The sequence below is a fragment of the Coccinella septempunctata genome, chromosome 7 (genome assembly GCF_907165205.1).
Source record: "Coccinella septempunctata chromosome 7, icCocSept1.1, whole genome shotgun sequence".
NCBI lineage: Eukaryota > Metazoa > Arthropoda > Insecta > Coleoptera > Coccinellidae > Coccinella > Coccinella septempunctata.
The window spans coordinates 28,979,900-29,004,882 of record NC_058195.1 but is presented as its reverse complement, the minus strand read 5'-3'; the positions used below and the strand labels follow the sequence as shown (position 1 = coordinate 29,004,882).

General features: G+C 36.8%; 2 protein-coding genes across 4 annotated transcripts in view; one reads left to right on the top strand and one right to left on the bottom strand.

Annotated features, from left to right (window-relative positions):
• The window catches only part of LOC123318048 (evolutionarily conserved signaling intermediate in Toll pathway, mitochondrial-like), a 48,848-nt gene that overhangs the window by 10,521 nt on the left and 13,344 nt on the right, over positions 1-24,983 (top strand). The gene's annotated exons all lie outside the window — the stretch shown is intronic.
• Positions 5,984-24,983, bottom strand: part of LOC123318046 — an 84,525-nt gene continuing 65,525 nt past the window's right edge. For 2 of the 3 annotated variants that reach the window (XM_044904728.1, XM_044904729.1), the window contains 6 exons: positions 22,560-22,881; positions 19,697-20,271; positions 15,842-16,491; positions 9,122-9,998; positions 8,497-8,708; positions 5,984-6,739 (listed from right to left, as the gene is read on the bottom strand). In XM_044904728.1, the coding sequence (XP_044760663.1) occupies positions 6,547-6,739; positions 8,497-8,708; positions 9,122-9,998; positions 15,842-16,491; positions 19,697-20,271; positions 22,560-22,881 (2,829 nt within the window). In that variant the 3' untranslated portion in view covers positions 5,984-6,546. The remainder of the gene's footprint in view (positions 6,740-8,496; positions 8,709-9,121; positions 9,999-15,841; positions 16,492-19,696; positions 20,272-22,559; positions 22,882-24,983) is intronic. The other variant, XM_044904730.1, reaches the window with a different exon arrangement.

Genomic DNA, 24,983 nt, shown 5'->3' with positions numbered 1-24,983 from the left:
GTTGTATCGTCACAGGGCTCAATTACTCTCACGCAGCCACGTCTCGTTACATCGTCACATCTACCAGTCACTATGCCTTCTAGGGTCCGACCGAAACTAGTTTTTACGGCCGAAACCGAAACCGAATTTCGGCTGCGGTCTCAGTTTCGGCCGAAAACGAAACCGAAACTTCAATAATGCCATGTTTCCGTGAAAGAAAATTCATCATAATCAGTCATTATTTTTCAGTTACATAATAATCTCGATAATCTGATCTTAAAACTGATAATCAATATAAATAAACATATAATTATTTTTTGAATCCAGTGAATAATTTGTGGTTTCGAAAAAATGTCGAAATAAAATGAGTAATTCCTTCCATCTCTTTCCAATTTCATCAAACTTCGAATTACACAAACTAGTGGAAAACATGAAATGAAGAATGCAAACAGAAATATTTTTTCTTAATATTTTTAATTATCCGAGAATATTCTTTCAACTCTAGGAAAACGGAATATCTTCTAAATTCTGCTCATTTTGATGACTATCTTGTCAATGAACCAAAGTTAACTCAGAATGCCGATCAAAAAAGCTGTAGAGATCTTTATTCAACGTTATTTAACGACAACCAGTGGCGGATTTGTCTTAAGGCCAAAAGTAGGCCTGATAGGGCGGCTGTTCGTGACAAAAACAGAGTAGGTGAAAATAATTTGACTAAATTCTACAGGGCTAAGTGCCTAACGGGTTGCAAATCCGCTATTGACGACAACGTGAATGATATTGTTGATTTTATTTCATATATGTACATGATGTGAATGAAACCAATAGAAAATAAGACTTTTGTCTTCGTCTTCTTCTATCGTTTCGAGATAATGTTGTAATTTATAGGTCATGATAGCCGTACCGAAATTTAACAGCAAACAGCACTAATGCAAAGTTCGTTGCGCCAAGACCAGTCACGCAAATGATTCGATGATATCATCCACCGAGGACAATTACAATGAGCGCATACGCGATGAATAACGAAAGAGTAACAATTCTATGGATAACCCTTAGCAACGCAGCTGCACCGAACTCAGTTTCGGTTACGGCGGTAGTTTCGGGTGGATTTTGGCCGAAAACGAAACTGAGCCGAAACCTGTTTTTTTGGCCGAAACTAGGCGAAACCGAAAACGAAACCGAAAGTTCGGTCGGACTCTAATGCCTTCAGTTCGCCCTGGCAACGTGATGTCCTCGGTCAGTCGAATCCGATATATCTTGTCCTCCACATCATTGAATGGAATCTCTTCACTTCCTAGCCGAAGTACATCACTCTTCATATCCAATTGGCATCCAAGCTTCTTAACAAGGTCCAATCCCAGTATAACTTCTTCCGTGATTCCAGCTACCAGAACTTCGTGGCTAACTGTTGTGTTTCCTAATTCAATAGTGGAGACGATCGATCCATAAGTTGGTATTTCTTGTCCAGACGCAGTTCGAAGTTTGATCCTAACTGGGCGAGTCTTGAGTCCTTCAGCAATTTCTGGACGAACAATGGTTTTGGTCGAGCCAGTGTCTACCAGTATTTTCACATTTCGATCATTTATCTTTCCAGGGATAACTATGCTTGATAAATCCTTAGACATTATTCCTCGGATTATCACTTCGGGAGCATTTTTGGCTTGGGTCGATTTATGCCCCTTATCACCGACCCCTTTTAGTTTCCCTGCTGTGACTCTTTTTCCAATTCTGGACAGTTTCGCTTGAAATGCCCACTTTTGTTGCAGTTCCAGCACACAGCATCCTTTTTCCTAACTTGTGATATTCTACGGATTTCTTCTCTGACAATGTCCTCAATAGATCGGTCTGTTTCTTGGACTTGTCTATGCGACGCTTGCTTCGCTGCTTTGATTCCCAAAGCATGGGCTAAGGCATCATCTACGGTTCTAGGGCGTGCTAGTCTCAGGGCTTGTTGTATTTCACCATCCTTTATCCCATCCACGAATGTCTGGATTGATAGCTGTTCCAGGAAGCTATCTGGAGCAGATGGATAAGCCAGCCTGACTAATCTCGCCACATTAGCTTCAAACTCCTGGAGATTTTCCCCTGTTTTCTGCACTCGGTTCTTTATTTGTGCATGGTATACTTGTTGCAGATGAGCATCGCCATATCTCATCTGAAGTTTCGATGTAAGAACTTCGTAACAGGCTTGTTGACTCCCCGGGATCGTCTGTAGAATGTTGAGTGCCTCTCCTCGTAGAGCTATAATTAATGCCGTGGCTTTTTCGTTGTCGTTCCAATTGTTCGCCAGCGCAGCAGCTTCAAACTGTTTTTGATATGTCGACCAGGGTATTTTTCCATCATTCTACTACCTTCGCCGTCATTTTCCGCTTTCGCTGTGCTGTAGGGTGTTGAAGCCAGAATATCTGTTCTGTTTGACATTCTTTTCAAGGAATCTATCAATTTGGCATGATGTTCAATTATTCCTGCCATTTCTTCAAACTTTCCGTTAACCTTGTCAAACTTTTCATCAACCTCGTCAAATTTTCCACTGACTATATCGAATCTCTCGTCCACTTTATCGAATTTTTCATTTATGGTTTCCAGTTTCTCATCCAATTTATCTGTTAGTTGACTCACCACATCGTTACATGTTCAGAAAATATTCTCGAAGTACTTCAATTTCCTAAGACATACGGTTTGACAAATCCACTTCCTTGACCCCCGAGATGTCGTGGCAGCTCTGTTCGTTCTATTGAGCTCTTAGGGTGACGTTTATGATATTTTGTCAGCATTGTTCTTATTTTTCTGTCAGGCATTAAATCGGTGGTGGTCCAAGAGATGATACCGAATGAGTAGCTCAGTGCCGAGCAAGCGTATGTATTAATTGATTTGGTCATGTTCTTGCTGTTTTCATTATACTTACACTAGACCATATTCCATATCTCGTTCTGTATGTGTCCTGTTAATATTCATGATTGCTTCAGCAACTTTCACAACCTCATCTTAGCCTTTCTGTTTTGTTTTGTGGACGTTTCTGTCATGGTGGCGTATATAATTTATGTAATCCTGTTCCTTCCAATTCGGCAAAGTATCTCCTCATACCCCATGTCAGAATCAACTTGTAGGCGGAACTCTTCCGTATCGTCCTGGTGTACAGACTCACATGTGTTGCAAGATGGACCGTCGATATCAATTTCTTCTAGCTGTTGTTGCCCAGGAAGGTAAATTTCATTTGTGGCGTTGGTGTTGTTCCCTATTGCTAGCTGACGCTGAAATGAAATGAGTTCATTTATCAAAATTACGTGGTTCTGGTCTGCTACTCATTATGTGACAGTGAGATTTGGGTAGGCGTTGCAAAATTCCTCATGGAGCCTTTTCCTATAGTTGTTCGTGTTCTGCTCTAGTACCGTGATGGTACAAGAACCCAAATAAAGTTTCAAGTTATCTAAGTCGGCAAAACTCCACAATCTTCTTCTAATATATAAAATTCTCGTGTCATAGTTTTCGTTACCGTACTCCTCCGAAACGGCTTGACCGATTTTGATGAAATTTTTTGTGCTTATCCGGTATCTATGAGAATCGGCCAACATCTATTTTTCATCCCCCTAAATGTTAGGGGTAGTCCACCCCTAAATTTTTCATTTCATTTTTTGGACAAAATTTTTAATTTCTATTTTTTTATGATACAACATACAAAAATACATACAATCCTCAATTTTCACCCTTCTACGATCAACCCTTATTTTTTAATAGCCATTTTAGTAATTTAATCATTAGGAAATTATTTATATGGCAAAACAACGTTTGCCGGGTCAGCTATCTATGAGAATCGGCCAACATCTATTTTTCATCCCCCTAAATGTTAGGGGTAGTCCACCCCTAAATTTTTTTTTATTTTTTAGACAAAATTTTTAATTTCTATTTTTTTATGATACAACATCGAAATTATTTATATGGCAAAACAACGTTTGCCGGGTCAGCTAGTTATATATAATATATATGTATGCGCAAAATAGTTTCATCCATGGACGTTGCTCTTTCTTACTAACCCCGCTTGGGTGACCACTGGTTGAGTATTCTGCGCAGCATCTTCAGCAATTTGAGCGGGCAATTGAATTGGACTCGTTGTTGCTGTTGGTGATTAGGAGCTGTAGCTTCCTCAGCATCCTGCCACTGACGTCCCGTATTATTATTATTGGGGTATATCTGAAGCTATTTCAATAATGAGTAATAAATGCTTTGGTTGCAATTTTTTTCATAATTGAAACTGCGTCTGGTGCAACTTTTTCTCAAATTTCAAGGACATTGGTGCTTGGCTGAAAAGTGGGGCATTGCATTTACTCGTTATTTCAGTGGTACTGATCTGGCTGCGGTATTGATAGTGTTTACAAACAGCCGAAAAATTTCAATCCACGTTTGTGGCAGCGGTTCAAGCAATCGATCCACACTTCTCTTGTTGAGAAGTAAGGATCTTGAAAATACAAGGTGTACAAGTTCGAGGGCCTTTTAGACGTTTCTGGAAAACTGGACCTATTTGAAATTGAAAATTTGGATTATGATATTGTTCGACATTATCTTCTACTGAGCTAAAATCGAGGCTAAAATATTCTTGAAGCCTAAGCAGTTTCAGTTATACAGGGAATGAAAGTAAATTTTTCCAAAAAAATTTTTTTTTTTACTTTTTCTTTTCTGATATGATTTGAACAGAAATATATTCGAAATTGAATACTCTATCATATCAGAAACGAAAAAATAGAAAAAAATATTTTTGAAAAATTTATTTCCATTCCCTGTATAAGTGAAAGTGCTCATGCTTCAAGAATATTTTAGCTCAGTAGATAATGTCGAAAAATATCATAATCCCAATTTTCAGATTTTAAATAGGTCCAGTTCTCCAGAAACGTCTAATAGGCCCTCGAACTTGGTACACCCTGTATATTATTAGGAAAAATACATATATATACTCCATTCTACATTAATCTTCGTATTATCATGCGTACTACACATTTACTACTATGACAGCCGACCATGGGCGCCCGCAGGGGGGGGCCAGGGGGGGCCACGGCCCCCCCTGAGATTCTGATAGACACCGTTAGAGAAATTTTTCTTTCAGTAAAACTAATCGTAGATGATATTTTGCCCCCCCTGAGAAAAATTTCTGCGGGTTTCTGCGGGCGCCCATGCAGCCGACTCTAGTACCAACTTAAAAATGGAATTGAAATTAATTTACTTAACTTTTGAAAACATCCAACCTAACATCTTTGAATACAGCAGGTAAGCATCTACAGTTCCACATCGTACGGATCGCATAGAAAAAATCAATTTATGTCGGTGCGTTGACTCAAACCATGACAATCGGATTGCCAACACAACTGCCACCAATCGGTAGCCGAAGTTCTTATGTCGAATTTTTACAGTGAGTGAATATAACCAAAATGGGGATTCGGAAAAAGTAACTGAACTCGATAAACGGAGTAGGAAAAATTGGGTTTTCCGAGGAGTGGATTTCTGTAAAACATAATGTACACAAAAATTACGAATTCCAAGATTTCAAAAGAATTTCGAAAGAACGATTATGTTTGCAATTGACAACAAATTTTACGAAGCAGACTGAGGTGTTTTTATAGTTTCGGTCAAAAGAATTTTGAAGCGTAGGATTCGGCAGAAATTTTCATTAACCATATCTTCCGTTTTTTATTAATATCATTCTCATTACCAATAGTCCTATTTTGAGTTTCCATGTTCCTTTACGAAATAAAATAGGTACCTATCTGAACAGCTTATACTCGATACTAACACAGTATAGACACCATCTATACTGTGCCTATATCTTCTTTCTTGCCTGCACAACAAGTAACAAGTATCTTCCGACAAAATCCAGCGTCGGTCGGTAAACGAGCATACGAGCTTGACCTTGGGTAACAAGTTCTCGACAATAACACATTTTCGTTCTACTTTGAGCACGTGTAACAATTCCTTAAAGGATCAGCAACCATTACTCAAGAATTATTAAAAAAAAAGGTGAAGTTGAAAATTTATTCAGTTATAAGAAAGAAAAGTGTGATGATACAGTCGAATACAAAATACATGCCATTACTTTTTTGTTGAGGAAATAAGTATAAATATCACATAACATTAATTGATGTCGAAATTTTACTTGCATTAGTCTATTTCCATTTAATGAACTAGCTATAAACAATCAATCAAGGTTTTAAATTCATACTACATCTGATGATTATTTATACTTTCGAGTTGGCCGTTGGAAGTCGAACAAAAATCCAACATACAAATTCAGTCCATCCTGATTGATTTATACTGGCACAATACTTGAAAATTTTAAATGGTAATAAAATGAACTTGTTCTTCAAAAAATAAAAATTTATGGTTACACAAAAAACGCGTGTTGAACTCTTAAATGAAGTAGAATAATAAGCAGTATATTAAAATGAACTTACAGATTGTCAAAATCGATAAAATGTGTACATAAAAATGACTTCAGCAAATATAAAAAATATTGAAAGAGCTACATAGCTGTCTAGATATTGCACATAATGGAAGTATTTTCTAATTTTATCCAATTAAATATCACAAAATTAGTCGTTTCACACCACATTCGACACAGAACTTAGCTGTGAGGACAGGATATTTATTTCCACATTCGTGACAATATTTTGGAAGTCTCTCCCCAGGATTCGTTGCAGTTTCGAGCACTTTTTCAACCAATTCTTCCACATGATCCGAACTGTCATGTTCAATTATTTGCCGTTTTCGACTTAAACTGGAAAATATGTTATAAGATATCAATCCATAGGTCTTCATATTCCTCATACGAGATGGTCCAGCATATATATGTAATAATAATTATATATATATATATATTCATTCATATGTTCCTACTCCCTTATGTATCATCATAACTCGGACTGGCAGAAATCTACACTTTCAGTATACCATGGAGAACGTGCTGACATGGATGGTGAGTAGCGATAAACTGGTTTCGCTCTTGTTTGAGCTCGTCACTATCACATAACGCAACCAAACGAAAGCCAGCAGCGGCATCGAAGTATTAAATGAATCGATGCGACACCTGTCTTTCAACGACCTAAGCTTTCTCAAACATTGCGAAAGGAGACGAGAAATGTACGCAGATATCTACCTTAATGTAGTCATGTATGAAAAATCTCAGGTCGTTGAACGCCAGGTATCGCATCGATTTATTTAACTGACCGCTACCGATGTGCTCAAACAAGTGCGAAACCGGTCTGTCGTTACTCAACATCGATGTCGGTACGCTCTCCATGGTATACTGAAGGTGTAGATTTCTGCCTTGTGCCGTTAATCTTTCTTTATTCCTTATGCATACTTTTTCTTTATACGGACTAAGGGAGATACAACCTTTTGAGGGAGTAAGTTGAAAATTCTGGACCACCTTATATATCTCAATGTTCTAACAGGGACAATCTTTTTCATTTCACTCTTCTTTCGCATTCTGCTGTGTTGAAAATATACAACACTCGATGAAAATTTTTAAATAATGAAATGAAAATAATTCCCTCTATGCCGACTTGGCGACTTAGTCAGGTTTTGTGGATCATTACATTTACATATTATATGACTCTTTGGTTCTGTGTATCTTTTTATGTCAAGATAAAAGATAAAATGGTATTATGACTGAACTCTGCTCAAAAATTCAAGTGGATATTCGGAGGAAAACTTACTTTTCGTACTTTAATCAAATTTTCAGTCTTGTTGTATATACAGGATGGGCAAAATTCGTTGTCTACTGAAGGGATCTCGAGAACTATAGCAGCTAGAAGAAAATGGATGACACATTCTCTAGTTCTTTTTTCATGACTCAACGTTCATGAACAAAAGTTCTCATAACTTTTTTGTCTTTGAAGTTACAGATCTGAAACTTGAACCTCCTAAGATACTAGTAAAGTGCTGCCATGTTTTCGACGATAGTGGAAACTATTGTAGTATTCTTAACTTCTACTGATCCTTCAAGCGTCTTTCCCCCCTTACAGCTTAGACGGACGGCGAGCAAGTCCCCCTCTTAAGACATTGTAGACACGCGATTTGAAACAGTAGTACCTATACAAAATCGTTTATTTCCCTTTATATATTATTACAACGTCGGTCCAATGCCAAGTCAAGAATGTGCATATTTGATGTTTTGAGATAAACGCGTTTCAAACATTGAAGACATTCTCCATCTGACAAATGCATTCCGGCTGGATAGGGGGCAGGAGACAAGTCAACACTTTGGCGCTTCTAGCATTGAATACTATGATTAAAATTGCATATGCTGCCGCACATAGGCGGCGAATACGCGAAATCAAGTAAATCGGCACATTCGTGACTGGCAATGTACCGACGGCATGTATTAAAATAATCCACTCCAATTTTTGAGCAGGTATTCGGTTTTTTTGAAGGTCCCTCAAGGAAGCAATTGAAAAATGTCGTGTGGATGTTTTATTTTTCTTTCATTCGCATGAGTTACAATATTATGAAGAGGAAAATGAATCTTCTTACCTTCCATAAGCTGAGTCCCCATATGTGTTAGCGCTATCTTCAATATTTATACCGAAATCAGGTGTTTTTTTCCTCTGTTTTTTGGACGAACTACTATTTCCCTTCTTCTCTCTTCGATACATTTCTTCATATTTTCTGAACTCCTCATACATCATTGGATTGTCCGGATAGAGTTCTTCTGCAGTTGGTGTTCTATCAAAGCTGAACGTTTCCTATTAGGTAAAAAATTGTTAATCAAGTTTTTCAGTTGAGCATGGGGTAGTAGTAATATAATTATGAAAAAAAATGGGATTAAACAACAAGAAAATTCCTGAAGACGGCGAATGCTGTAATTACAAAATACCATATATATGGGACCAAAAATAACTTTACATACTACGGTATGTGAATACGGGAAGGGAAGGCGACACCCCCCCCCTCCCAATAGACCTCAAGGTAGCAGAAAACCCTTCTTGCCTAAATGAAGCTCTAGAATCGATGCCAATTATTGACATAAATTCATTTAGTTGATCTATTTGAGATTATAAATGATCAAACCATGGTTTATTAAAATACTATTTATTCCGTAATATTTCCTTTTCTATGTTACTAAGTTTTCCTACATCCAAAATATGTACGCACTCACCTCTTTCAACGAAATGGTCTCTACCCCTTCAGCTAAACCCTTTCTCGAGTCCAGCTCGGTCTGCTTGTTCAAATTGCTGGTCCCAAACCTTCGACTGTTGGTGCTTTTCTGTGATTCTGGGCTAAAATCAATTCTCATTTTACTCTTAACCTTACTTGTTTGATACGACTTCGGAGACGCCCGGCGTAACTCTCTGGTCTGCGACTCTGCCGAAGAGCCATCGGGTGCTAGCCTCACCTGGTCTGGTCGTATGCAAGGCAATGGCTGCGTTGTCGGTTTTATCGCTAACCTAGTCGGACGACGGTTTAGGCGCGAATGTCGTTTCGATGTTTGTTTCGTGTCATCGAGCCGCTTGGCGATAGGACGGTATTCTACAATACAATTTGGCGAGTGTTCGTCAGAAGGTAGATTTACCGGAATGACCAAATTGTCATGCGCGTTGATCAGATTAGGGTCGATTACGTCTACTTCTTCTGGAAAATATTTGCTCGGAATAGAAGCTCGCTTATCAGAATCCGACATTGCTCGATCTGAAACCTCGTCAAGGTTGTTGTTCATGAGGCTTTCCAACAGTTCGAACTCTTTTTCTATATCCCTACTCGCCCTGTTGTCCTGGAAATGGTAAGGTGGATCTATTACCGAAGCCCGCTTTTCGCTAGATATTTCATGAATCGTTTCAGGCTTCAGTTTGGGCGTGGAGCTTGCGGTGACGAACGGATTGAACTCGATGGTGGGAGTGGACCTTGCACTCATCGTGTTGCTATGCAATGTTGTTGAAGATGTGATGCTGTTGTTATCGTCCTCAATGAGTTCCATGAGTTGGAGGTGGGCTTTCTCGAACGGATCGTAGTTAATGTTGTTTGTTGTTATTGCCGGACTAAAACACGCCAATATTATAGTTATAAAGACAGATTTCTTTCATTAATGGAAAAAAAAAGTTCATTATTAATTCAGAGGTTGGGTAATTGGTTCAAAATAATTCGCAAAGTATTCATTAGCTCATAATTAGAGTTATGAAGACAGTATATATATGCCCCTTTTTTCGAATTTTATTTGTTATAAGTGTTCTTAGGTATGAACGGGGAACTTTTAGGTATGGGGGTACTTTGCATTTCGAACACTGGGGTGTCGCTATAATTGAAGCTAGAGATCGACGATAAAAACTTCTACCGACATATTTTCGAGTTCAGACCAGTGACGAATAGTATAGATATCAGACCTTCATTTTGTAATGTGTAAGTTAGCCCATGCGGCCATTTCAAGTTGAATTGAGTATATACAAGGAACTATATCCAATCAGAGAATCTTCCAACTGACGAGACTAAATGAAGTTATAGTTATACAGGAAGGGGCATATGAATCAAGTGTTTTTCAAATAATAAAATTACTAGTTTTTACTCTGAACAAATTTATTGGCTGTACAACATAGCTTAAAATAAAGAATTTTGAAATTTTCAAGAGCGGAAAATTACACTTGTTATATGCCGTCCGTTTTCATTGATACACTGTTGCAGGCGTTCACGAAAATTGCCCTCCAATCTTTCCAGCATGTCTCTGATTAGGGAGATTTTATAACGAATCGCTTCCTATAATGCGTCTAACGTATGAGGCTTGGCCTCGTAAACACGTGACTTGTAGTGCTCCCATAGATAAAAATCACAAATTGATGTCAGGAGACCGAGGAGGCCAAAGAAACGTCACCAAATCTCGAAATTAGACGATTTGGAAACAGGCGGTGCAGAACAGCCATAGATGCTCCGGCGATGTGTGCCGTGGCCCCATCTTGCAGGAACCCCAAATCTTGAATATTTCACACCTCTTCTTTGCAATTCAGGTATAAAAAAAGGTGTTCTCCTTCTGAATGCAACTCTCAGATGTTAAATGTTGATGTAGCGATTACCTCATTTTCGTCAAAAACATAAGGGCCAATGATGCCAAATTTTTAAATGCTTTGAGTCGAGGAATGGATTTTAATAAACTTCGCGCCCTCCTTTTTCTAATGGCCGAGTACTACCCAAAACAAAAGCACTTGGTTCCTATGCCCCACCCTGCAGTTTGACACACACATTCACATTCCATTGCGACCTTACAGCCTATTGTGCCTCACAACTGCGCATAGCCAGCTCGCTCTCCAGTTCCAAACTTCCAATGAAAGTCTTCATTACTTTTATAATTTTTTCGTCCAAGACATTCCTTGCGCAGGTTTGCAATGGCGAGGCATTATGTAACCAGGTGAACAGGAGTTTGCTCCCTTCCCCACAGAATCTACACTCGTCAGTTTCTGGTGAGCCTATTCTCATCATATGCTTCCTAAGGCGACAATGTTCTGTAAGGAAGCCATGGAGGAACCGTAACTTATTCCATTGAATTGATGAGGCCGACACTTTGATGTAAATCCATAATTGCACTCAAAACATAATTATATTAATTTCATTAACCTGAGTTTGTAATCCAAGACACGTGATTCACTGCCATCTGCCTGAATATGAGGTGGTTTAAAAACTCATGTAAGTGAAAATCATCTTGGATCTTCAAGTTTCAAAATCCCGGAAGATTCCTACAGAGTGTTTCTCTTTTGGATTCTTCCTAGCCCAGAACCTCTTTCTTATGGGTCCATTTTCCTATACCACCAAAAAGTTCTGAGCCAGCAAATGGAGAGTTTGCTGGCTTCTTTGTGTCCTTTTATTCAAGAGTGAACAGGAATCCAGACTAAAGAGACTTTGTTATTATTCGTTTCACTAAGTTTCCTTTCGCTTTTCCAATTCAGCTTTGAGACGGTGACATAGGGGTTCAGTGCCTTTATAGCGGCTTTACTATCAGAATGGATCACTATGTCACATCCTTGATAGATAGTTTCATTCCAGGTTTATGCCTACGCATCATTCGATCGCAAATATTTCTGCATATGATGAATGAAACCAGCAACGAGACAACATTCTTCCTTGCTACTCATAGCAAGGAAGATTAGTAACGGATACCCACAGACTTTCAGACAGAAATAGGAAATTGGACATACAATCTTTCGATTGTAAGTATGTACGAGTATACTTACAATCTAAAGATTTGGGAAATGAACCTAGAAAGAAACTATCAGAAATATGTTGCGATACATGTCATTCTTACAGTCAGGCTTAGCAATCAGCTCGCACTTCGTCGAGATTCTAATATGATATGCCGAAGGAAACTCAACGAATTAGGCAAGAATAACACGGTCTGTTTAGCCTAGGTTCCCGATCACTCGGGAATAAAAGGGAATGAAGAGGCCGACAAACTTGTCTTAAGGGAATCCCAAACTCTATTAATTTACTCAGAACCTATCTGTCATAAAGGAAAATGTACCCACAAGGAAAAGGTTCAGGAGAATAGAAAAAAACGAAAGGGGAACGCTGGCGGAATCTTACGAGACTGGTTATACCCCTCCTCACTGGATTCCTTAGAGGGCATTACCATTACCAAGAAGCACCCAATGAGAAAAGGTGTACCATAAACTGCCGAGTGCAGCTCCTCTGTGAGGTGGACGAGGAAGAAATTCTAGATCACCTGGTGACGGAACAACTCGACATGAAAAGCCAAAGCAGGTTTTTTGGGCGAGAAACTTGTATGAACGAGGAAGCCATCCCATATAATGGAGTTCATTATTACTAAGAAACTCAATGGCGAGCTGTAGACGACATAGCGATAGCGGCGTAAACACAGCTATGATTGGGGGCACAATAGTTCTAATTCGCGGTGCAATGCCTCCCTCGAAATCTACAATCTTGATGTAGGTTTATTAAGCAGCCAACTTAATCAATTCTTTCTGTTAATTTTTTATAAGCATCACTCAAAAAGAACAAATAGCTTTTTTTTCTATCACTATTCGGTTGCGAAACCTCAATTCTGTCAAAGCAAATGACAAAACGAACAATACCTTCTTTAGAAATCTTGGTTTTGTTTTTCGTTCATCTTAGGTTTAGTGATTTTTAACATAAGTTTATTCACAAAACACAGTTTATTTATTATGAAAATTTTTAAATTATTATATTTATTCGTTTCGATGGGGAATGTGGATCAAATGACATATTATTTGAAAGGGATGTTGAGAAAAGCATCACCGTGCATATATTTTCACAGAAACAGTAAAATTATTTGAAGAACTGTTTCAACATAATAAATATGTGGGTGTCTGAACAATCTGACATAGATAAATAAATGAGTTATCAAATGTGGAAAGATCAAGGATAACATCGAGATATGTAGTATTATTTCTCGATAAATTTTTGCCTGCATCTTTTTCATGGCTGAAAGAGTCACGTTCAATTCTCGTAATTGATCGAAGTGTAAATTTGTTTCTGAAAAGATCATAAATATGTGAAAAAATATCTCTTATGTTCAGAGCCCGCTCTTATTCGGATCATGGCCGAAACGAGTTGAGTTTTCTGCGTTTCAAACCATATGAGGCGTCTCTAGATATGTCTGGTTATAACAATGAGGTTTGACAGATCAGTGATTCACGAATCTTTGATGAACCATCATTGGCTCGTAAAAATAACTAAATGAATCTCATAATGCTCAAAGAATAGAGAACTCAATGTTATCGTGTTGATCTGACGTCACTAAAACACCGGCAGATTTAGATACTATTAAATGTTTTAACCCTACATCTTAATCTACCTGTGTCTTAGTTATTCCAGATTAACCCGATAATTTTGAGATCGTATTCTTCACTGAAGACTCCAGAAAGTTCTTAGTATAGATAGGTTATGATCCCTTTATTTATGGATCGTGGACAAAACTATTTTAGTGGAAAAATATCCTAGGTTTAATTCACGATTATCGAATTTAATGTAAAGCACGGGCATAGGCAGATTTCTCCAACAACTTAGTCGCAACTAAGGCTGCCAGATTTTCAGAAATGAAAAGCGGGAGGAGCATTCCATTATTCCATTCCACAATAAATTCAAACCATATCATATCAACACCCCCCCTCTCAGGATCCAAAATGTTGTAATTGACGATAGTTCACTATATTAGTGTTCTGTGATAGTCTTCCACAGCCTAAATATTGATATTTATTAATTAATTCTATGTGAATTTGGGATTAATTAGATTTCAGAAAAATCGGATGTTTATAGGTTAGTGTAAAAATCGGGAGGGAGTGTGAGGAATCGGACTGGCAGCCCTAGCCGCAAGCCTACCCAACATCTCACGAAAAACGAATCTTATCATATTCAGTATTTTTATTTCTATCGTGGTTATCAGGAACTAAAAAAAATTCTTTCGAAAACAATGAAATACTTACTCTAATTAAAATTAAAATAGACTACGGCTCAGAGCTGTTGGGTAGGGTAGCAATGGTGGCATATACGGGGTTAGAAAAAAATATTCAATTTGAGTTCTCAAGTGGTTGTTGTGATAACCACAAAATAAAAAAACAAAGATTATGGTGGGATTCCATTTTCTGCGAGCTTTCTTTCCAACAATAAGCCCACACATGGTGCCATTTAAGGGAAGCTCGAGGGGGTTGCGGCTCAATTTTATTGCCAAAAAAGGAAAGTAGTTAAAAATCATTTGACAGGTTTCAGCGCTTTCATTTTGGGTTACTGGTTGAAGAAGTATTAATTTTATTCCAGACTTATTCCCAACCCTTTATTTGTCTAACAAATCAAGGGAGGTACCTTCAGCTTTGCAAACTATAGCGGATGGTTCGGCCCTTGGACAATTATTCAATAATTTGAATTTACAAGGGCTTAGGCTATATAGGCTATTATAAAAGTGGACTGTATAAGGAAAAAATGACTTAGGTACTATTAACTGTCAGAAATTTAGGTTGAGTTCAGGAATGTTACTAATGCCTAATTCACCTTCAGTTATTGGGATAATTTTGGAAGGGTGAAGGAAAAATAGGAGAATTAATGATGAATTTTGACCTGAACTGATCCTACTGTACTCTCAGGATGAAGTTGGTACTCCCAACCTTCCTTTGATTGAATTCAAGTGCGGTTATAACTGCAATCTGGATGCAGTTGGTTTACTATGATGAATGCGGGTGAATTATAACTACGATGAGTGCGGGTTGAACTATAACTATGCTGATAACGGGTTGACCTATAATTATGATGAACACCAATGCGAAGAATAAGCACTAAAACTATTGCGTAGATTTCCACGATCGAATTAGCGAAAAAATACACGTTTCATATGCGACGTCGAATTCAACACCAACACTCAACTGTCTGACATGAAACGTGAAGAGGGCAAAATTAAAACATGTGGTGTCGTATGTAAGATATTGCAATAAGCGATAAATAAATCATATTAATCAGAAAAATGCCCCAACAGCGAATGTTGCAGTGACCAAAATTATACGATCAAATTTACTCATTCGTTGTTGATATAACGGACATTTTAAGTGGTCCGCAGTACTTTTTTTATCGACATGCAGTTGGAACGCTTGACTGGCAATCATGAGGTCGTGGGTTCGGATACTTTTTTCAGAATTCGATGATTTCCAATTTCGAATCAATGAATAAAAACGATCTTAAAAATTTTGCAATAATATATGATTACGTAGGTATCTGTTATTGGGTAAAACGTATTTTTATCCTCATTCGTCTCTACGATTCATATTTCGACTAATGCTATGTCAACATGAAGAAGAGAACAATCCTTATAAGTCAAAACTCATTTGGATTGTTATCGACTCACCTACTAACGTAGTTTGGGCAAACCTTACTTTACCTTGAACCTTCCTCTGCATTGTTCAGCGAATCTTGTCTGTTGAAACTGGAACTGTCATCAACCATTATTCTGCTAGTCTGCTGGCAGAATGAAATTGACTCCTTCGCTTCCTCACTTGGCACTTGGACCAGTTTGTCACTCGGCATGTCGACTTCAATGCACATATCCTTCACTGAAATAAGATTCACTATCGCAGGGAGTTTCAATCCTTCACCAATTAATTGTTTATGGGGTCTACAAGAAGTAGAGTCCTTATTTTTTGGAATGATTCTAGGAAGACGACAGGGTATCTTGGCAATATCTTTTATTTCAACTGGAGTAGCTCTGTTCGGGCTCTCTGTTATGTTGATACATCCTAAATGGTTTGCATCTTTTCCAATTCCACTACTTTCTTCTAATATTGGAAGAGAAACATTTCTAGCAGAATTATTTTTTTCATCCGTAATATTCACAATTGTACATGCTGAACTATTCTTAAGTGTTTTCAAGGATTCACTTCGAAAGGCATCGGAAATGCTCTGTGGGTTGTTATTCCTTTCTTCTTTTGTAGAATTTTCAATGCCAGGTCTCGATAACTTCGTTGGTGATTCGCATTTCGCCAAAATTTTGTTTCTTTCGATTTCTTTTCGGAGTTCTTCTTCAGCAGCTTCCTGAACAAAGTCTTCATCAAATACTACTCCCAAATACATACTGAAATAGCATATTCAGACTGCGAAGATATTATACTATGGATTTGATCACCATTGTCCTCTACAGAATTAATAGTAAGAAATAGTGTTGAAATGGAAATAGACCCACAACTGAACAATTCGCTGCATGAGTAAGACCAGAATATGAACATGTCTTTGTCATCATATTTTTATATGTGGATTTTCAACGTAAATCAAATTGAATTTCATATAATTATTTTTTCTGAACCCTTTGGCCTATGGTTTACCTCCCGCCTCGAAGATACTGTCTCTTGAATTCGGGGGAAAATTTAATGTCCGTTTGCACCGTTTGATTGAAACAGTGCAAACGACCATAAAGATGCTGTGATGTTGTTCATAATAAAGAAATTTATTATTATTAAATGCAATATATAACAAATGCGATGGTATCAGATAAAATCATAATAACAACTATAATCCAATCATTACAAAAGCAGTCGGTTGGCCATGGAATAATTTCCCCGTATAGTCTATTCAAGAATTATTGACATCTCAGGTGGCTACAGCGTATCGAATTTAAGTTGTTAATAGCCCATCAGTTACGTTTTGTGTTGCGAAATTTGGGTTGGTATTGTGAATAAACATTGTCCTAAACACCTATTATATTTAAATCTATGCAGTAAATGAAGATATTTTAGATTTTCCACATGTTGATGTTCTTAAATTAATCAAACCAATTTAAAAAAATTATTTCTTCAATTTTCTTCCTTTCAAAAACTTTTCCAGGTTATATTTGATAACAGGGTGATTCACCGCGATGGCCCTTTAGAGGTTCATGGAAAACTAACCACATTTATGAGCTGAAATTATGCACTTTGAGGATTTCAACAATGAACTTTCTCCCTATGATATTTTTAGATCTCTGCAACTTCCGGTTATATGTGACACAGACTACTATTATCTTTTATTTCAATGGCACACTCAGTACATCTTTGCATCTTTCGATTCAACGACAATTTCAAGATTATCACATGTCTTATTGGGTAAAACCCAACAATTTATGAGTTATTGGCAGACTTAAGAAAAAAAGTGAAAACGGTAGTCACACTTTTGGAATGTTTCTACTGAGATTTTCTTAAAAGAAATCGTTAGGATTTTCAATTTTTCCCTTATGTAATAGTATAAAGCTGTGTTTTCTTTTGACCTTAGATGTACAGGATGGTCATGAGATTATCAAGTTGAACATATCGAATTGATCAAAACACAAGATTTTCAAATTACAACCTATGTTTTTTATTGTTTCAGACGATTCTACGTTAAAATAGAAGAAAGGTTGCTAAATTTGCTCTATACCTTAAATGGATATTTTCATAGTTTGAAAAATCTACGAATAGGGGAAAAGAGCTCTATCGAATTGCTCGATTATTCTATGGAAACCATAAAAAAAACTTAAATTCGTTGTTCCGATAAATAATTTCGACATTTCATCAATTGATATTATTATTAAATACAAAAATAGAGTCGAGGCCTATTAGCCTTTAATGACTCAAAACATTAATGAAGATAAAATCACAACTAGTATGGCCCAGCAAAAATGGTTGAAATTGTTGATGGATTCTTTTTTCTGTGCGTCATAACATTTTTTACTATAAAGTGTGGAACCGTCTGCTTTCATGAAAGTGAATGGATTATTATGGGTGTCAGTTGAAAAACATGGATAATTTTATTGTACCTGAAGGGTGACAGACTACAAATTGATAGATTGAATCATGGATATAAAACTAAAAGTGTTTTATGTTCTTATCTATGAAAGACTTATCTTCCGGTAGAGAAGAAATCATTGAATTTTCAACTTTTTTTATCTAGTAGAATTCAAGAATATATAGAAAGGAGGCGCAATAGCAGAATGTAAATACTCGGAGTCACTCGGGATTGTAACCTACGCCATACTGGGGGCATTGGAGTAGTTATCTTTAATGATAACTAATAATGATAATTAATGATAATCCAGTGACTCATTAAAGTTATTTTAAATTATCTCCCTTATAACATTAGCCATTGTCTATACTACGCTAACGGATATAGTTTTGTTACTTAACCCAATACGTGATCACCCTTTCAATCATCTTTGGAATTAATTGCGCCTCAATCCTACATCGTTTTGGCAGAATTGACTTTTTCTATATTATGATACTATTTAGGATTTATGATAGTAGTAACGTATTTACACGAGTTATGTCGAAGCATTTTACGTTTTTGAAATAAAGGCGCATAAGTTCGGAATAGATAGCCACTCGGGCTTCCATAAATATTTACAAAAGAAAATATTCAACACATTTTATATTTTGTTCAACCATTTGTCTACTCATTTGAAATCTTTGAAGAAAGTTAAATTCAAAAAAAGAAATTAAGGAGCTATTACTGCAGAAATGTTTCTATTCTGTGAATGAGTTTCTTTCAAGTTCTTTAAGTACTTAACTAAATAGTAATTATTGTATTATGATATATATTTTGTGACTTATCCTATGCGCATTGCCGTGTCCTAAAGGATCAATAAATTTATTATTATTATTATTATTAAGAAAGCTGCGATATTTTCCGAATAATGGCAATAGCTATTGATACGGCATATCTATTGGATTAACAAATTTCAATTATTCGTTATTGTGATCCCAAGAAACGTAACTTGGTGTTGAAAAAATCGTCATTTTGAAAAAGTGTATTTTCGCTGAGGATAGATTTTTTTGACATTTTTTTCAAAATGCTCATGTTTCAGGATTATCCATTAATTCGGGGACAGCCTGTATGAATGACCCCTTTCATATTTCGATGGCGAACCACCCCTTCCGTATCAATTCAGAAACACCCTGTATAGGTACTATTTGTAAATGGGTGATGGGTAAAAGTGTAGGGAACGAACAAAAAAGTTTTCAATCAGGCATACAGAAAAAAATGCCAAAGAAAAATATTGCTCAAACAGATTGCCGAAGAAATGTATATGTCTTTTTTAAGATTTGGAATCTTGAGAAAGCGACCATTTGCAAAGGTTAAAACATCAGTGTAAGACTCTATTCTGGTCTAATCAATAAGTGAATCTGCCTTGGATGAGATAATCCTCTATTTCTCTTGGACAAAATGACAAAAAGATTCAAGTCCTTGGTGAAGTGTTCAGATGTGGGCCGTTCTTTATATCCATGTCACTCACCCATTCTTCAAGCTCTTCGTCCCCATACTCCTGGATTCCATCGTCTTCGAATTCGTTAACCGATTCTAATTCGCTTCTTTCTGGTGTAACAGACGATGTAAAAACTTCATTCATGTACAAAACGTCTGCCGGACAGGTCATACTACCGCAAAGACCGATCTTCTGATAGTTCAATATGAGCGGCGGTTCTTCTTCATTCTTTCTCCTTCTTATCCTGCTAATATTCTGCTTCAAATTTTTTTGCACTTCATCCCTCTCACCGTCCGACGATAGATTGAGATACGACGCACTGATTTTCCGCCTTTTTCTTGGAACCACGTTGTCGAATGAGTTATCAGAGCTAAGTCTGTTGTTAGCGGGTTTCATCTCATAGCTCCCAAGGATGCTGATATTCGGCAGACTGTAGAAAATCATGTTCCTCGGGATCGATGAATATTTCCTATTCTTTTCGGACATGGACTGTTCAGTCGCTAAACAATCGGAACTTCTGCTTTTTGGCAAAAGAACATCGACTAATATGGAAGATTTTTTCGATAACTTCTCGCATGGTAACTCTTCTAAGGTTTGAGGACTATCTAAACAAAATATTTATTGGATGGGGGATGATTAGATTTTGTGATGAAACAAACTGTTATACTGGGAGTTACACGAATTCCGTCCATTTGAATATTTTCGAAAAGGAATCGAAATTCACTTTTGCGATTAGGACATGATTCCTTGTAAGTTCTTTGAGATTCGTTGGACGAAATTTTCCATGGAAGTATGTCTGGAAACGCTTCGTTGAAGAGTTACTCTGTTTCAAAAATGAAGACTTGGTTATGGATTTATTCCATTTTTTTTCAAAGTAGGAGCAAGATGAGCAAATGAAGGTACTTTTCGAATAGAGATTCACCTGAAACTAATTTTAACACACATCCCTTATAGCTGGAGAGGGGTGAATTCGACAACACTTTCTGAATTTCAACCATATCTATTCACAGGCTTCGAATATTATCATTTAAAATTATGCATCGAAGAGACAATTTCATTCGAAAACTTTATTGTTTGACGAGTTTCAATCATAGAAATGATAGTATTTCCGTAAAAAATAAAATATGTCCTTTGCTCCGTTTTTGACCGACCAACCAATAGATCTTCTCTCATTGCTTAGGATCGACCTTCTGTTTTAAATGTCAGTTTGACCACTAGAATAGTACTAACGATTCAGTTCGTTGCATTTACTCGATTTGTGAACCAAAAATTTTCCAAATGATGATTGAACCGATGTTCAGAAATAGATCAAAGGATTTAATTTATAATTTCAAGGACACAATGAAGTTTCCAAAACAAAATACATTTTAATACATATTTCTTGAATCAGTGAAAATTGAGTTTTAGGTATCTCTATTTTAAAAATACCAAATTTTGATTTGTTCATATGTGTCCTCTGAAAAAAATTGAATAAATCCATAATCAAGTCGTCATCCTTGGAGCAACTTAACTCTACAACGGTACTTTTCCGCGCATGATTTATTTTGAGGTACTGAACCTATATCCGAATTCACTCCCCTGTATATCCTTTTTAATGTCAGCAAAACATTTCCGTTATGAATTCTGTCTAATAACGAATGCCGAAGTTAGATATTCCATTTAGGAAGAAAGTTTCAACTCTGCGGAGTTACTCAGAATTTTAGTTGCAAATTTCTTGAATGATTTGCCGTTGCAATGGCATTCAATTGGTGCTTCCAAATGGTTGGCACTCCAGCCCATTTTTCAAGGAGAATCTATTAAAAAGTAGGTGAATTATTTGAAGGACTCGATCAACAGATCTTATTCCAACAGATTTCTATTTATGGAATGGATTTAAGGAGAAAGTTCACGAGAAGATAATAGGGAAGAGGGATTAGTTGTTAATAAAAATATTCGAAGCATTTCGTAGTTTAGATCCCATCGAAATACGAGAGTCAACGTCTATCCAAGATCGAAAATGTCTCGAGCAGAATGGGGGGCATATTGAACATTTATTCTGAATGGGACTTATGGAAACAGTTAATTTTCATTTTTGTTTGTACATTGAGAAGAATAAAATTACAAATATAATAGAGCACATTGTTTCTGCAGAAAATATGCCTTTTAAGGCAATGGTCATTCCCACACCTACGTTATTTTTCAACGTAGATTCCATTGAGGCTATATTATTTTTATATGAAAAAATTGAGTTTTCACCTCGAGATTGCTAACTTTATTGACGATTTTGTGACCTCCTTTGTCATAAATTGTAATTTTGACTATTTCGACAAGAACAATATTCTTTATTTCTCACAGAAGCCCAAAAATGGAAATCTCCCTTTTCAGGTTTTGTTTCGTTATTTTCCGTTGAAAAAGAATTTCTGATAAAGAATCGTAAATTTGTCATACAAACAACGCGGATTTTTTTGAGGAATCAATGTTTATGATGAAATACAGGGGTATCCATTTGAAACACCAAAGTTGCTGTCACTTCAGGTGAACCGGAAAGAAAGAAAAAATTTGAAAGGACGTGGATGTCGACACATCCTCAAAAATTAATTCGTGTGACTCACTGTATAGTGAGAATCCACATATACGATGTATACAACTTTTTTTGGACATATAAAAGGCTCAACACGTTTATGAAGCCGATGGAATGTTTCTAAAGTAATGTTCTTCTTGAAACATTTACTTAAAAAAAGCACTTAAGTGAAAGGTTTGGATGGATCTGCGAATTTTGATATTTGGATGGATCTGCTCTATATTCTAATTCACTCACTTTACATAATAATAATAAGCGATTACCGTAAAATAGAATTCACGACCTATCAATTTTATTCAATACGTAATATGTACATTTTCGATTGGGTCTTACCTAATATGCTTTCATACTCTGAAGTTTCCTGATTTGGTGAATTCAACTGTTTCACCCTGTTGCTTTGTGAGTACAGACTATTCCATCTGCAAATTCCCCTGTTTCTTTCAAAGCATTTTATACACATGCGACATTTTCTCAACTTCTTTCTTCTTTTCCATATCTTAGCATGTATGGATGCTACTTTGTTTTTAACTTTTTTATCTGACCTGCAGTCTGCACTCTGGGAGATCTTAATTTTCGTTTGACTTGTTACTGAATTATTCCTCGAAAGGAAATCTTCTGGTCCCAATTGGGCAGTTTCAAGTTCAGACTCAAGTTCCTGCAGAAATTCGTTCTTACACTTTGTTGCAAAAAGTAGGGAATGTCGCAAATAATACCGCCGTCTGTGCGTGCGATTTGAGATAATATCGGTAGGAACCGATACAAGGAGATTCACCGCGATGGCTTATTAGACATTTATGGAGAACTGATCATAATTTTGCTCTGAAGGTTTTGCGCATGTTGTTTTCGATAATCAACTTTCTCCCCAAAATATTTTCCGACTTCTGCAACTTATATACAGTTATAACAGAAACACCCTACTACTTTCTTTTTCAAGGGGCACCCATATCTTTGCATCGTTAGATAGATGATTTGTTGGCAATTCAAACACCTTGAGTAAAAACTCAAGTATTAATGGGTTATTGGGATTCTTATGAGAAAAGCGGTGAAAACGGTGGGTCACACTTTTTGGAATATTTCTGCTGGGAAGGTTTTCTTCAAAAAAACCTTAACCATTTGAAATTTTTATATTATGGAATATCAAAACACAGTTTGCTGGTTATGGATCATCAAGCCGAACAAATCGAATTCAACAAATTTCAAGATTTTCAAATTACCACTTATATTTCCGTCGATTCTACGTACGAAACCTCGAAAAAAACCATTCCGAACTGCTTGATTATTCTGCGACTTCCGGAAAAAGCTAAACTGTTCCGACAAATAATTTTGACATTTCATGAACAGAAGATGTATACACAACCATGTCCATTTATTAGTTTCAGGGATCTGATAATATTTTTCATTGTCGAAAATCGCAACATTCAAATTTTCAGCACAATATTTCGAACAGTTCTCCATAAACGTTGAATCACCCCGTATTTGATATTAGTCCGTTTGTTTGTTTTACGGCTTTTGTGACATGCGCCATGAAGTAATTAATCGAAAGAAAATTAATTAATTGCATTAGGAAACACCCATTGATGATTTCAGGAGGTCAAGTTTGTAATAATTTTGAAACAAAACAAAAATATACCCACTCACTTACTTTTGGCAATTAACCTGAAAATGGAGACGTTCAGTAGACTATTTGTCTTTTTTCAGAAATAGGTAACTTGTTTCTGGGAGTTATGAATGGAGAATTAATATAAATCATACTAAGTGACATAGTAAATCCAACACCCCTCGTATTAACGAATTTATTACAAGTTTTTGTACACATATGTCTTACAGCGGCAAACTTTGATTGCCCGATCAACGAATTAACAGTCACCCGATTTCCGAAACCTTTTCATTTTTGAATATATTCGAGAAGTAGCAATTGAAAATCATTCAGTGGAAGTATATAGTTCTATATATGAGTCGATGCAAAAATGATATTTTGAATGATCATGATTAAATGATCGATTGAAAACAAATTGCATTGTTATTGGCTTATCACTCTCTGGAAACCATTGATTCGCAATTGACCTTGTGGACGTGAAAAGGTCCTGAAAAGCCAAAAGACGATTTTGAAGTGTGGTCGTTGTTGATGCGTTCGTTTCCTGTAACTTCGAATCCGTACCCGACAGTAACCCACTACCATATTTTCACTTCTCTGCCTACTCTTGGCAGTTCTCCAATGGACAAACCAGGATCGCGTATGCCCAAAATTCGCTTTCTACTCTCTACTACTACTCGCTAACCCGTAGCTAAGATGTCTAAAACACTGTTGTGTGCACTTGTCACTTTTGGCAAGCATCAACATTTCAGAAAATCGGGGATATGGGATCAGTTTCGTGGCGGCGCCACCATGCCATTTGCTTCGTTCTATCCTTGTTCTACCAAAGGAAGTCTAATGATGAATCCCAGTTTTCTGAGGAAAATGAACTCCAAGTTCATTTTAGTACATTCCCTTCGTTTTCATATTTCCGCCTTCGAAAATATTTAATTCTCAAATATTCAGTACATTCATTCCGATAGGCAGAGTAAGTGTAAAAACCGTTTATCTGTGTTTGACGTTGTTTTTTTTTTGCATGCCGTTGAAGATTTCGACGTTTTTCATATGTTGATATGCGATAAACCGGAGTTGATGACGTTTTTCATTCTTGTCGCATTCTGGAATTTTCAGATTTTGGCGTGTGGGGGGATTTGCCTATAAAAGCAGATTTTCCCCCGCGACGC